The sequence below is a fragment of the Grus americana genome, chromosome 2 (genome assembly GCF_028858705.1).
Source record: "Grus americana isolate bGruAme1 chromosome 2, bGruAme1.mat, whole genome shotgun sequence".
NCBI classification, from domain to species: Eukaryota; Metazoa; Chordata; class Aves; order Gruiformes; family Gruidae; genus Grus; species Grus americana.
This window is the reverse complement of record NC_072853.1, coordinates 38340125-38352490: the sequence shown is the minus strand read 5'-3', so window position 1 is coordinate 38352490 and position 12366 is coordinate 38340125. Positions and strand designations below refer to the sequence as shown.

At 44.7% G+C, this 12366-nt stretch overlaps 1 protein-coding gene across 1 annotated transcript; it reads left to right on the top strand.

Annotated features, from left to right (window-relative positions):
* Positions 1-2259: 2259 nt before the first annotated feature.
* Positions 2260-9366, top strand: VXN (vexin). Its single transcript, XM_054816490.1, has 4 exons — positions 2260-2310; positions 3431-3492; positions 5147-5214; positions 6191-9366. The coding sequence occupies exons 1-4, from the start codon at positions 2301-2303 to the stop codon at positions 6375-6377; spliced, it is 327 nt and encodes a 108-aa protein (XP_054672465.1). The 5' UTR covers positions 2260-2300; the 3' UTR covers positions 6378-9366.
* The last annotated feature ends 3000 nt before the right edge of the window (positions 9367-12366 follow it).

The window sequence follows — 12366 nt, the reverse complement described above, 5'->3', positions numbered from 1 at the left end:
CACCGGTCTGCAACTGCACTGCTCATAAGCCATCCCATTTGAACACAGACCAGGCAAGAGCGGGGCTTGGGATACTGGGAAGGAACAAACTGAGCTTGGGACCATAGGGAAAGATCTCAAACTGGGACCAGAGCCAAGAAATGGCAGAACAAAGAGCTGGGTCTTCAGGTCTGGAGAGGGGAGAAGAGGAGGAGTGGCTGGGACCAGCTGTGGCGTAGTGGGTGGCCGAGAGCCAGCGAGGGAAAAAGGAGGGACTGCTGGTCTCTGCTGTTAGGAGCAACGAGAGGTAAAGGATGATAAAGAGGTGCGAACAGGAGGAAAGATGCAGGAATCCGAAAAGAAGAGCAGAAAAGGAGGAAACAGTTTTCATAGGGGTAGAAAGGGAAGTCATTGGCCAAAGAAACTGGGATGCTGAATGGGAAAGAGGGAGAAACTAAGTTTAAATTAGAACAAAAATTAAGACAAAAAGGACTGCCTGAGGAGTGGGAGGAGGGAGCGAGGAGAACAGGACAGGACAAACTCACCAGGAGCATCTGGCCAAGACAAGACAGCTACTGCAGGGCTGCCTAAGCTCGTGCAGCACAGCAAGGCGGTCTGTCAGATCCCCATTCCCCCCAGCACAGGTGCTCAGGGACCGCGCAGGGCATCTCTTGCAATAGCTCCCCAAGGTCCGTCCATCACTGCCACCGGAATCATCAGTGATGTTCGTCACCTCACACAGCTGATATATCCCCCTTTTCTGGGTGCCTGCTTCACACCTCCGACTGCAACACCCGGGAGCGCTCGGTTCCTGCTGCACTGAAAACTGTCCTTCGACTGTGAACAGTGCTGCATCCTCCTCAAGCCTATGAAATGGACCCCAGAAACTTCTGATCTTAAACTCAGTACGTACTTCTGTTTCCCTGGCATAAGTCCTTCTCCTCCAGGAGGTGACAAAGGTGGTTTTTTAAAACATTTGTGCAGATGATGATCACAGTGATCAGCAATACAGAAAAGCCGGTGAAAATATTAATAGTTCTGTCCTCAGAGGGTTCACTGGCGGAGAAAGTAAGTATAGGACTGTGCACTGAGAAATAAAAGCTAGGGATGAACAACTGCTTTCTGAGTGAATGCTGTCTATATGACTGAAGCAGAAAGTCTGTGGGAAAATGGCTTTGGGTCACAAATTAGAGACTGAATGTCAATGTCTAGATCCCTCGGGGGATGTAAGAACTTTGGTCCAATTCTGGTATTTCATAACTTTTGAGTGCCTGACTTTACAGATTTAGCATTTTAAGGGGAGGAAAGTAGAACTGTTTGCAAATATTTGTATGAAAATAAAAATAACTCTTTGCTATGATGTGCTGCAGTGTCCAGTTTCAGTTTGCACAGTACTAATAATACCTGCACAGAGAATAGGGTGCCATGAGAGAGTCCAGAAAGGTTTCTCCAGCTGTTTCTCAGCATAATGTGATATGAAGTGAATTATATGTATGGATATGTATCATCTATTTTCATTAATCTCTGTACAAATGTGACTTCCACATAAATTTCACCCTTCAAAAACATTCTTCAACTTTCTTACTGGAAATAGTTGTGTCTGTACAGTTTGCAATGCTTGCTCCATAGACAAGTACTGTTGAACATTGAAAAGACTTCAGATTTGGTAAAGCACATCTTGACATCTGGGTCACCGAGTGAACAGTTCAACTTCCAGAGGAAGTGAAAAATATGTAAACAAGCACACACTTGTTGCTAGCATCGGAAACCCTACACAAATATCAAAGCATGACAGTGCATTCCAGCATGCAGGAAGGCATGTAAGTGTAGTGGAAGGCCAGAACAAGAAACCCCTGACTGCACTCAAAGCCGTGATTTGCTTCACAGGATGGATGGATTAAAAAAATCTGCACTTATTCTCCAGAAAAGAAGTCGTCGGTTTTGTACCAAGCTTTTGTATGAGTACTCATCTTGGAAACACAGGGCAAGTCAGAATAACAGATGTGGAGCAACCGTTGTCCCAGGCCTGGACATCCGTAGCACCTTCTGGAAGTGGAATTTACACCGCACCCACCCACCACTGTCCTGAAAAGCGCTTATGAACCTGAAGCCACAAGGACTTACTTTTGCTTACATATGTTGCTAAAATTTCACCAGAACATTTTCTGTATCTAATAAGAAGAGAGACAGGCTGAAGGGAAGAACCAGACAATATAAAAGCAAACAAAAAAAGAAAAAAAAAAAAGAAAAAATGTGGACATTAGCTGAAGCACTGATGCCTGGAGCCACTTGCTGAATATTGTTAGTACCTAATATGCAAGATGAGAGGAGGTAATTGAATTAAACTTTGACGTGAGGGATACAGTTAGGTACCTAATGGAATTACTGGTGGGGGGGTGAGCGGGAAGGGAGAGGCTGGTTGAGATATTTATCATGGTCAAATATTGTCCCCAGAAGAAGACAGTTCTGATTGCTAACTCATGCTGGAGATAGCACTATAGGAGCACCTTGGCTATTTCTGATGTTTGCTGTCATTATTTATAGTCCATTGGTCACAGCAGTTGTGAATCATATACTATCCTCTATCTTGGTAAATCTTGGTGTTTCTGTAGATCCTTGCTCTTCACTTACCTGAATATCCTTTAAAAAACAGCAGAAAACTGAAAATGGCCAGGAACAGAAAGAAAGGGGGGGAGGAGGGAAGATGTCCACATTCCCACAGCCAAATGGGAGGATTTGGCTCCATGAAAAAAAATCTGACATCCCTCACTCATTTATTTCCTCACCACTACTAGCAGGAATGTCAGTGAGTGTTTATCCATGGATAAGTTATCAGCTGAGCGCCCACTTATAACTGAAAGGTAACCTCCAGGTTTGAGGACAGCAGAGAGCGGTGCCACTCAGCCACAGGCAGACAGAGAGGTTGAAATCCCTCCCTGTGATGGGGTGGATGTAGGCCACATCTCTGCCCAGGTAAGAATAACTCCCCAGGACAATCCAGAAAGGAGAATGATCTCCTAGGCAGGACAAACCTGGCAGTGGGGCTCCAAGACCCACAAAAACTGCATTACCCAACCTCTGGTGAGGAGTAGCAGATGGGACCGCTCTTTGTACATACATACACAGGAGTGTTCTCAGAGGGGAAAAGGGTTCCTGCTTAGCTTGGGCTGCTAAGGACAGTTCATCATCTCTTTTGAGAAGTCTAGGAGCAAGCAGTTGAGTGACTTTCCAGAATAACTTAAGCAATTCCAAATTCACTTATTTTGATATCACTGTAGATGATCATAATAAAGAAACTTCTGCACTTTTGGCTATAATCAAATATAGTGGGACTATAACCTGAATCTGGGCTCTGTTCATATCTGGGTTGAACTGCATGGAAGGAGGCTTTTAATACAAGCTGTGCCAATGGGATAATTACCGATAATGCCGTGTTTCTTATGCTTTGCAGCAGGAATCACTGAACGGGAGTCATCCAAGTCCTGTAATCACCTGTTGGATGGAAAATCTTCAGTAAGTAAATACAGCAAGACCAACTACCACTCTCTGATGCATCTTAAAACCTAGGAGCTGTCAGCATGTCCCACATTAACAGCATGTCAGTCTGTCACAGTATGTGCAGATTTCACAGTCTTCATTAAGGTTTTGAGACATGATTTATGCCAGAGCATCCTTAGCTGGGAGGAGAGACCGGCATAGGATGGCTGTCCCACAGGGAACCAGGAAGGGTTGCGGGATGGGAACAGGCAGGCTCCCGTTCTGGATGCTCAATCACTTGCAAGAGCTGGGAGCAATTAGCCTCTTGTTTCTCAGGGAATTTCACAAATTGGGAAAAAAATAATTTCTAAAGTGGAACAAGCATCAAATAATTCATATTCCAACCTGACATGATAATCAGATCAATCAAAAATGTCAATAAAGAGTTGATGGGAAAATCATCATACAAAATCCAAAAATTCATTCTGTAATGGACAGACAAAATGCTTTGATTAAAAATGACTGAGCTTTATTAAAACATTTTCCCTCCCTTCTTTTTCTTACCAAAAAACAATTTTCAAAGTCCCTACATTTTATAAAAACTAGATTTTCAAACAGAAAATAGTCCTTTGAAAAGTTTCTGACCAACTGCAGACCATGCTATAGAAACATTATGGCTTCAAATGCTCTTTTGGACAGCTGCAATATACTTGCTAGCTACACTCGAGAAAAATGACTGTACAATATTGAAGGATGGTCAAAATTGACGGTATTCAGTGTAAAGAAACTAATTGCACCTACCAATAATTAACCAAGTTAAATTTCAAAGGATGCTTGCAAAAGTCATTTCAAACATCTTTAAGTCTTGGGATACTTGCAGAGCACACCTAAACACATCCTGTCTCAGATTAATCCCAGAAGAAATAACCCTAGACAGCTTAAGACCAGTTGAGTAGTGACAATAATATGAAGAAATTTTTCAGTATTGTCTGTAAAATCAGTAATGTGTTTATTGCCTGAAATGATGACGGCACATCACAATTTTTGACATTCTTTTTCTATTTCTGGGCAACTCACACTTTAGTTTACCATCTTGGAGGATGTACCTGTCTCAGTGGCCTGTTTATGAGAAAATGTGACTCAGTTCCAGTGGGTAATTCATGATCAAATAAGACAAGGAGGAAGAGGACGGTTAGGTGCTTGTGGGGCTGTGGCAGAACTGGGGCATGACCCAGGGCCCCCCATGCCACACAGCAGCACCCAGAAATATGGGCAAACATTTCTGAACGCTCAAAAAACGGCAATGGGTGGAACAGCTGCTCCCCAGACAGCAACAGAGGTGGCTGTGAAGAGTTGCAAGAGGCAGGCCGCTCAGCCTGAACAACGCCTCACCTCCACGGGAAGCCAGGCATGAAAAATAGGGAATAAAAAGGTCTGCAAGCCTCCTTCCTTCAATAGGAGGTGTAATTCTTGCTCATGCAAGACCTGTGCTGAGCTCAGTGAGACCATTTCACGTGAGCAATCAGTATTTGTGTGGGTAAGAGTTGGGCAGTCAAGTCCTTAGCCAGCCCGCTTTCTCTTGTTAAGAGAGTATTTATTCATTTTCCTAAAACAGCCTCTTTCCTCAGACAAAGCTGGAGTCCCTACTCATCTGTGGCATTTCCTAATGACATGTTTTTTCCTCCCACAGTTCCCACCATCACCGGTTGCCCATATCACAGCGAAAGCAGCGGCTGCCACAGACTCTCCTACAGACGAGTAAGTCCCTTCCCACCCCTCCAGCCAAACGCGCGGGGCGCTGCTGGGCAGGGAAGGGGATGGGATGGGGCATCTCTGCCGCAGGTCACCCTCTCTCCAGAAACATGAAGAAGTGCTCAGCTGCAGATCTCTGAATTGGAACTGTAGAACCTCTGTGATTTACAGTAAAGCCATGCCCTTTCTTCCCAGAGGCAGAGAGTGGCTGAAGGACATGCTGATTATACCATCAGCCATGGCTGTTTATACAGCTGTCCCAGTGCCAGTTACAGCTGTTTTATCACTAGAAAAAAAACATTTAAATTCAAAATTTAAGTATTTTCCCCCTAAGAAGTTTATAATATTTGCCCTCTGACAGCTTAGAAAAATGTAATTAAGCTTTATTGTATTTAAGTGTAATTCAGGAACAGCATGGCCATAGCATAAATGCACCCATCAGTAGGCAGTTAACCCAGGCACGGATCTGGGTGATATTTGAGGTGCCAGTATTGCCACCTGAGGGACTGTAACAAGCTCATTGTCACAGTGTCCTCGCACTCCATGTGCAGAGACATAAATCCCCATCACCCGGCGTAAGCCAGCTCAGGCCCCTCGGCCAGGTGGAGCTCACCCCACCTGGGCACTGCTGCGTGGTCCCCTGGGATTTGGTGGAAGGGCTCATCTCTGTCCCCAGGCCACCTACCAGCTTCTTGTCCAGTGGCAAACGCCACAGAGGACACAGTAGTGGTCCCACTTGTAGCCCATCCCCTGGTGTGAGTGTTCACTCTGATAGGGAACGGGGCACCAAGCGGAGTGGGGGCGGCTGCAGCACCCAAGCCCACTGCCCTGCACGGCCCCTGCTCATCCCAGACTTGCCACTCCCAGGGACGGGCGACCCTTTGCAATCAGACAGCCCTTGGTTTTCAGTGGCCAGTCACCATAATCAGGGAAGAAGGGTCACAGGGATGAATGCTTTACACATCTGTGCTTTATTTGCTAGCCACAGGCAGCGCTGGAGGAAGACGGCGGAGTACGACCTGACCCTGCCACCGGGAGCAGAAGCTTCCCTACCGTTGACGGGAGGCAACCTGTGCGGGACACCCAGCCTCCTGAGGAAGATGTGGATGAAGCACAAGAAGAAGTCAGAGTACCTGGGGGCAACAAACAGTGCCTTTGAGGCAGACTGATAAGGCTCAGCAGCACCTGGAAAGACAGAAGGTCCTTTAGCCAGGACAAGGTGCTCTAGGATCAATGAGGGAAAACATTATCCTTTTTATTACTTGATGCCATTGCCTCAGAATGGTGGGAGAAAGGCTAACTAAGGTAAAAACGGTGAATGTGCTGCAACTCACTGGTTGGTCTTTGTTGTGATATACTAAAACCCCAAGTATCCCACTAGAATTATGTCTTGACTCAATGACGTTGAAATTACTGCTGGCCCATTCAGCATTTTACATGTCCTGTCTGAATCAGCTCGGACTCACAACACAAAAAGCCTACCAAGAGGTTTGTGTATCCCTTCAAGGCAACAGATTGATTACAGTGGGCCATTAAATCCCAGGGGTCTGCTCGTTGTGTACCACTGCTTGTCCTCTTCCCCCTCACATATCATGAGATAAAAAAAACACATCTTACGATATGCTTGGTTGAATGACATAAGGCTAAACATCTTTTTTTTTTTTTCTTCAGTTTTTGGTGTTTTAAGACAGGAGTAACAGATGCAAAAATTTTAAAAGAACGGGTGAGTCAGAACTGAGCAAGTTTGCAAACACACATTTAGCAAACTTTGCTATGTGACAAGTGATTGGTATTTCAAAGTGTCCTGCCAGATCAAACTATGAGCAACTGGATAACCTCAAGAGATACTTTCTTCCATAGAACTTGCTTATACATTAACTGATAGTCAGCAACTTACTCTCTACATATGTGGTAGAGGATAGTTCACTAAGTGCACAAAATACCAGGAGGAAAGAAAATACGTAAAGGATGCAACTAGGCGACTAAACATGAGGTATTTGCATCCAGGAGACCTGTGCTTATGAATAGATGGATTTAATGGAATTTGCTCAAAAAATTTTCTCAATTTTTTTTTCAATTTAGAAATTGCTAGTCATGGCCCCTTGGGTTTTCCTCTTAAAAAAAAAAAAGTTTTACAAAACAGGTTTCACCAGTGTCCACAGACACTATTATATTAGTCCTGAGCAGCACTTGCCTCGTATGAGTGCTCTCCTGGTTATTATAAAAGACTTTGGTTTGCCTAAATACAGAACTTTAAATATAAAATTGGAGGAAGTGTATCTCCTGTTGCTCATAGCCATGACAATCTTCTCTAAACTAACGGCCAGTGCTCCAAAGCATAAATGAAAAATAAAGGTCTTACTCCATGGCAGAACCAGAGGAAAGAAGCTCCCATCTGAAACTTGCTTGCCTGCAGCCAGCGTAGTAAAACACAGTGAGATGCCATCATACACAGTGCCACGGTACCGAGGTGAGGAGGCTCCAGAGCCACGAACCCACCAAAGGTCTGAACCATATGTTGGCAGCGTTAACGGCAGTTACAGCTCCTTTCCCTCCCCCCACAACCACCTGGGCAACTTCTGTACTTGGCGTACCTGCTGACTTCACCCACTGCTTCTGTTAAGATCCTCTTCAGCCTGGACTTAGAAAAAAAGCATATTCTGAATTCCTCTTAAAGCGCAGGACTGAGGGAGCCTTGGATTACAGCCGTCAGAGCTGCAGGCTCGGGCAGGTATCCCCTGTGAGGGCTCACCAGCTCAGAGGTACCAGGGTACCGCCTGGATGGGACGGAAAGGCTGCTAAAGGTCCTCTGGCTCTGGGGTGAGTGGGGTGGAGCACCACACAGGAAAGGTTCTCAGCTTGACAACCTGAGCAACCAAAGTCCATAGGACGGGAAAGCAACTGGAGCAGCCTGGTAGCTTTACAGAGCAAATGTCCCCAGTGGCTCCAAAGAGGGCAGCAAGGGACATCGGTGGGGGGCTGGATGTGCTGGAGAAGGCAGTAGGATAGGGAAGGAAGTTCTCATTTATAAAGGTACTATGGCTTTTCATACGGCCAGAGCCAACTCAGCCTGCCAAGGAAGGGAGAGGCACGAGCCCTTCATAAAATATCTCTTTCTGTCAGCCCTCACGTTCAGCTGTTCATCCCTTCTTCAGTCTCAGGCTTCTTCAGAAGTGCTCAACAACTGACAGAGGACAGCCTTGCAGCTAGAAATCACACAGACGCTCCCCTTCTCCTTACCAAAGGCAAAAGTCCTTCTCTGGCCCGGCAGCCTGACAGAGGGGTGATTTGCTCTCCTGCTTTTCTTTCTTCCTCTTGGGAAAGAAGCAGAACACAGCTCCTCCTTAACCACACACCGAAAGGCCCCAGCTGCTGGCAAGGCAAGGAGAAGAGGCAACGGTGGCCTGGTATTGACCATGTGTCATGGTGTGTGAGAACGATGCCAATGGCCACTGAAGGCTGCACACCCAAACAGCACCAGAGCAGTTTTCTCACAGGGGTCCACCCCACCTTTCAGTTAGACCCTGACACATTGACTCTATGTAATAGTCAACATCGGGTCCTCCATGACTGAACCAAGCTGGAGCCATGGCCAAGACTTTCCTGAAACATCTTTTACAAATATCACCAACCACATTACACCCCACTCCCCAGCCCACAGAGATCCTGCCAGGAGGTAAACCTAGTAAATTCAGTGGGACTACTCTCCCACACAGCAATGCCTACATTCAAGGAGTAGGGAGATAAGTAACCACCAGTTCCCTTTTTTGGTCTCATTCTTTAAGCAAAGTAAAAATAAAGATGGACAGACACTGGGAAAAGTCCATTTGCTGCATTTGGGGTAATTAAGACAGTGAGCATTTGTGGTACCTGCCCTTGTAGCTAACGTGACCCATAGAGCACCCAACACGCAGTCCAGGGCAACAAGAGTTTTGTCTGTTGAGAAAGCTATATCATAGTGTTTCGCTTGTTAATTAATAGCTTTAAGCAGTATAAGAATGGAGGCAAAAAGATGATTAATGTTTCTACCTAATAATTGCTGTATGTTGAAATGTGTATTTATTTAATTTATAATTTGGATCTACGAGAGAAGGAGAGATTTACAAGAAGCCTATTTCATTTCTCTGTATTCCAGGAACCACTGTGGAGATTTCTTGTATTGTAGTAGATACGTATTTTATTGATTCAAGTAAAGATGTTCTATTCATAAAAAAAAAAATAAACAAGTAGCATGTGGTAACATATGGGTCTCAGTGACTTAAAAGCTTTTGGGAAGCATTTAGTGGAAATGCATTACGCACACGACTTTTAGTCTCACTGCACTCCTGGGAGGTAAGCAGTGTCGCCTCCCTCCCATCAAATAAAAGCACCAAGACAGAGATTCCGCAAGGGCAGCTAAGGCCCTGGTAGAGAAGAAAACCAAGTGCTCCTCATCTTCAGTCCTCCCAGTTGACAACAAAGTCACTTAACGTACCTCAAACACAACATGGTCTTCGGAGACCGTATGCTCAACGATGGCCCAACACGAGGTGGGACGCACAGGGACGCAGGAGCCCTGGGCTAGGGGAGCTGACTCAGGACTGCAAGGGGAAAGACTTTAAGATACAACAAGGAAAGAAAATGTACGGTGTCGGCACCCTTCACCAACCCCAACTTTGGAAAGCCTGTCCATTAGAGGATGGCTTGTCCTCCTGCCTGTACTCTGGGCAGCTCTGGTGAAAATGTGCCACATTTCTGGTCCTCCCATTACAAACAGTGTCTATGTTTAAAATGAGCAGCCAGGGAGTGTCCTCTCGATGAGTGTCCACACCACAGGACTTGGCACGGATTTTTTCTGGGATGCAGGGTAACAATCTGGCCTCTGCTGGGAACTCCTCTGCGAATACCTGACCCTTAGTCATCTGTTAAAAATATCGGCATGAGTATGTAACAGGATGTGGATATACATTTTCCAGATGAAAATGTACAGAAAGCAACGTTGGGTCGACTCCAGCATACCATCAGAAAAATGTGAAATAGTGATTAAAAAAAATAAGTGAACTGTGCCATTTTTCCATCAAAGACAGAAAAGTTGTTAATTGTGCTTCTGACTGGCTCTGCCTGACCCATGCATGTTGTCATACTTTATAACATCTATAAGAGGATGCATTTTTCAGACACGTTTCATGTCATTTTACAATTTTGGGTTCCCTGGAACTGAAGACTAACTGGGGCATCGACCTGACTGAAATAGACTGCATGATGACAGCCCATCACACTTAACAGTAATTTATATTTCATTTCCAAAAAAAGGTTTCTAATTTCTTCTATTTCAAAACCGTCTTTGTGATAGAGCTACTCATTAAAATATCCATCATTACTTTGCATACCACTTTATTTAAATGAACTGTAGTGAATTAAAAGCTAAGCTACTATATAAAATAATTCTTACCGATGCATGGAAAAAAAAAAAAAACTCAGATATGCTTTGTCCACCTTTCTTCCCCTTTTGCACTCACTTTACAGATCCTGTAGCAAAGAGGTTTGCCAGAAGAGATGATCACAGACACAGCGCTGCTTGGGGGAATACCACACGCTTTTTACAGAAAACATTTTTAACTCAAACATTGGCATTTGCAGAATAATTTCACATCTGAGAGTTACCCAGCCAGAAAAGTTGCAATATCAGGACTTGCATACACAAAGAAAACCGAAACAAGTCAGATTTCTCAGATGAAACCCTGTATATGAAGTCTGCAAACAATGCAGATGTCAAATAGCCATAAATATTTTATGAGAGATTTTTAAAATCTCAGTGTTAACTCCATAGATTATTCACAAGTGAGCAGCTCGACTCTATGTGGTATTGAAAACCTTTTTTTTAAGTAACAGAACTAATATTTAAATTAATGGGCACACAGATTACTAAAATAAAAAGTGAAGCATTTAGAAGGACAAAAGAGAGTTGAATATTTAATAAAGTTAGATGAAGGTCCAGATAAAACAAGCAGCTGAACTCAAAGGAGAACATGAGATGGAAGCACATGTAAATGAAGCCCCCCTTCTCAGCCGTCAGGCTGGATTCACTACCAAAAAAAAGAGCATAATTTTTAACAGACAACTTAATAATCCCCATGGAGCAGCCCAGGGCCCCACAACTGACCCCAGGGCAGGAGATCAGCACCCACACCGGCTGGCAGCCCCCGGTCCCAGGTGTTTCACCCCATCGGACCTCCCACCCCACAGATTCACCTGCCCTAACAGTTTACTCTGCTTTATTTTAGACCAACATTTTCCTACTGTGCCGTCACAGTTTGCATAGCAGTGAAATAGCAAGCAGCAACACACCATCTATTTGTTTGATGCTCCCTTTTTTTTGGGGGGAGGGGTGCACTGGACCATAAAGCAGAAGAGACATGCAAAGGGCCCCGCGGTCCTTCCCCACCACCACTGACGAGGCATTTTTTAGTGAAGCGAGTCCTTGGCGCAGCCGTGCCGGGAGCTGACGCTGCGAAACCAGCCGCTCTGCCGAGGCGTTGTCCTCTCCTGCGCTGTGCCAGCAAAAGCAAAGGTGGGGTTCAGGAAGCAACAGCATCCCCGTCAAAGCAGTCGTCCGAGTAACAAGCACCACTAAACACGCAGCAAAAGCGTCAGAAGTTACAGGCTGCTTCAGCCTGGGAGCGTAGTGCCAAGCCTGGCAAGACAGACTGCACAGAGAGTCCTGCAAATGTTTTTTTCTAATAATGACATTAACTTTTCCCGTGAAAACTGCAACCCTTTAACTTCTTTATAATTCTGTCCCAGAGCCCTCCTAATACTGGGTATCTGACATTTGTCCTTGCAACTTAAGATGCAAGCAGATTTTTCAATCAGATTTGAAATGAGTTGGATAAAGATTTATCTACAACGAACCCCTATAAGTGGGGTTCATCAACACTCAGACTCTTGCAATGTTTATTCTTTTAGTCACAATGGTAACATCTAAAATTCAAGTTTGGGTAATCATTTTTTTAATCCTTTACATTATGAATAGAAATATTATTTAGCTGACCACCATATGCTCAAGGTGGGTTAACCCATTAATGGAAAAGATGCAAATATTTTAGGAAAAGAAACAGAATATGAAATTTTCCTCCATGGAAGGACCCTTTGACAGAGAAACCACCAGCACCCGCTCCC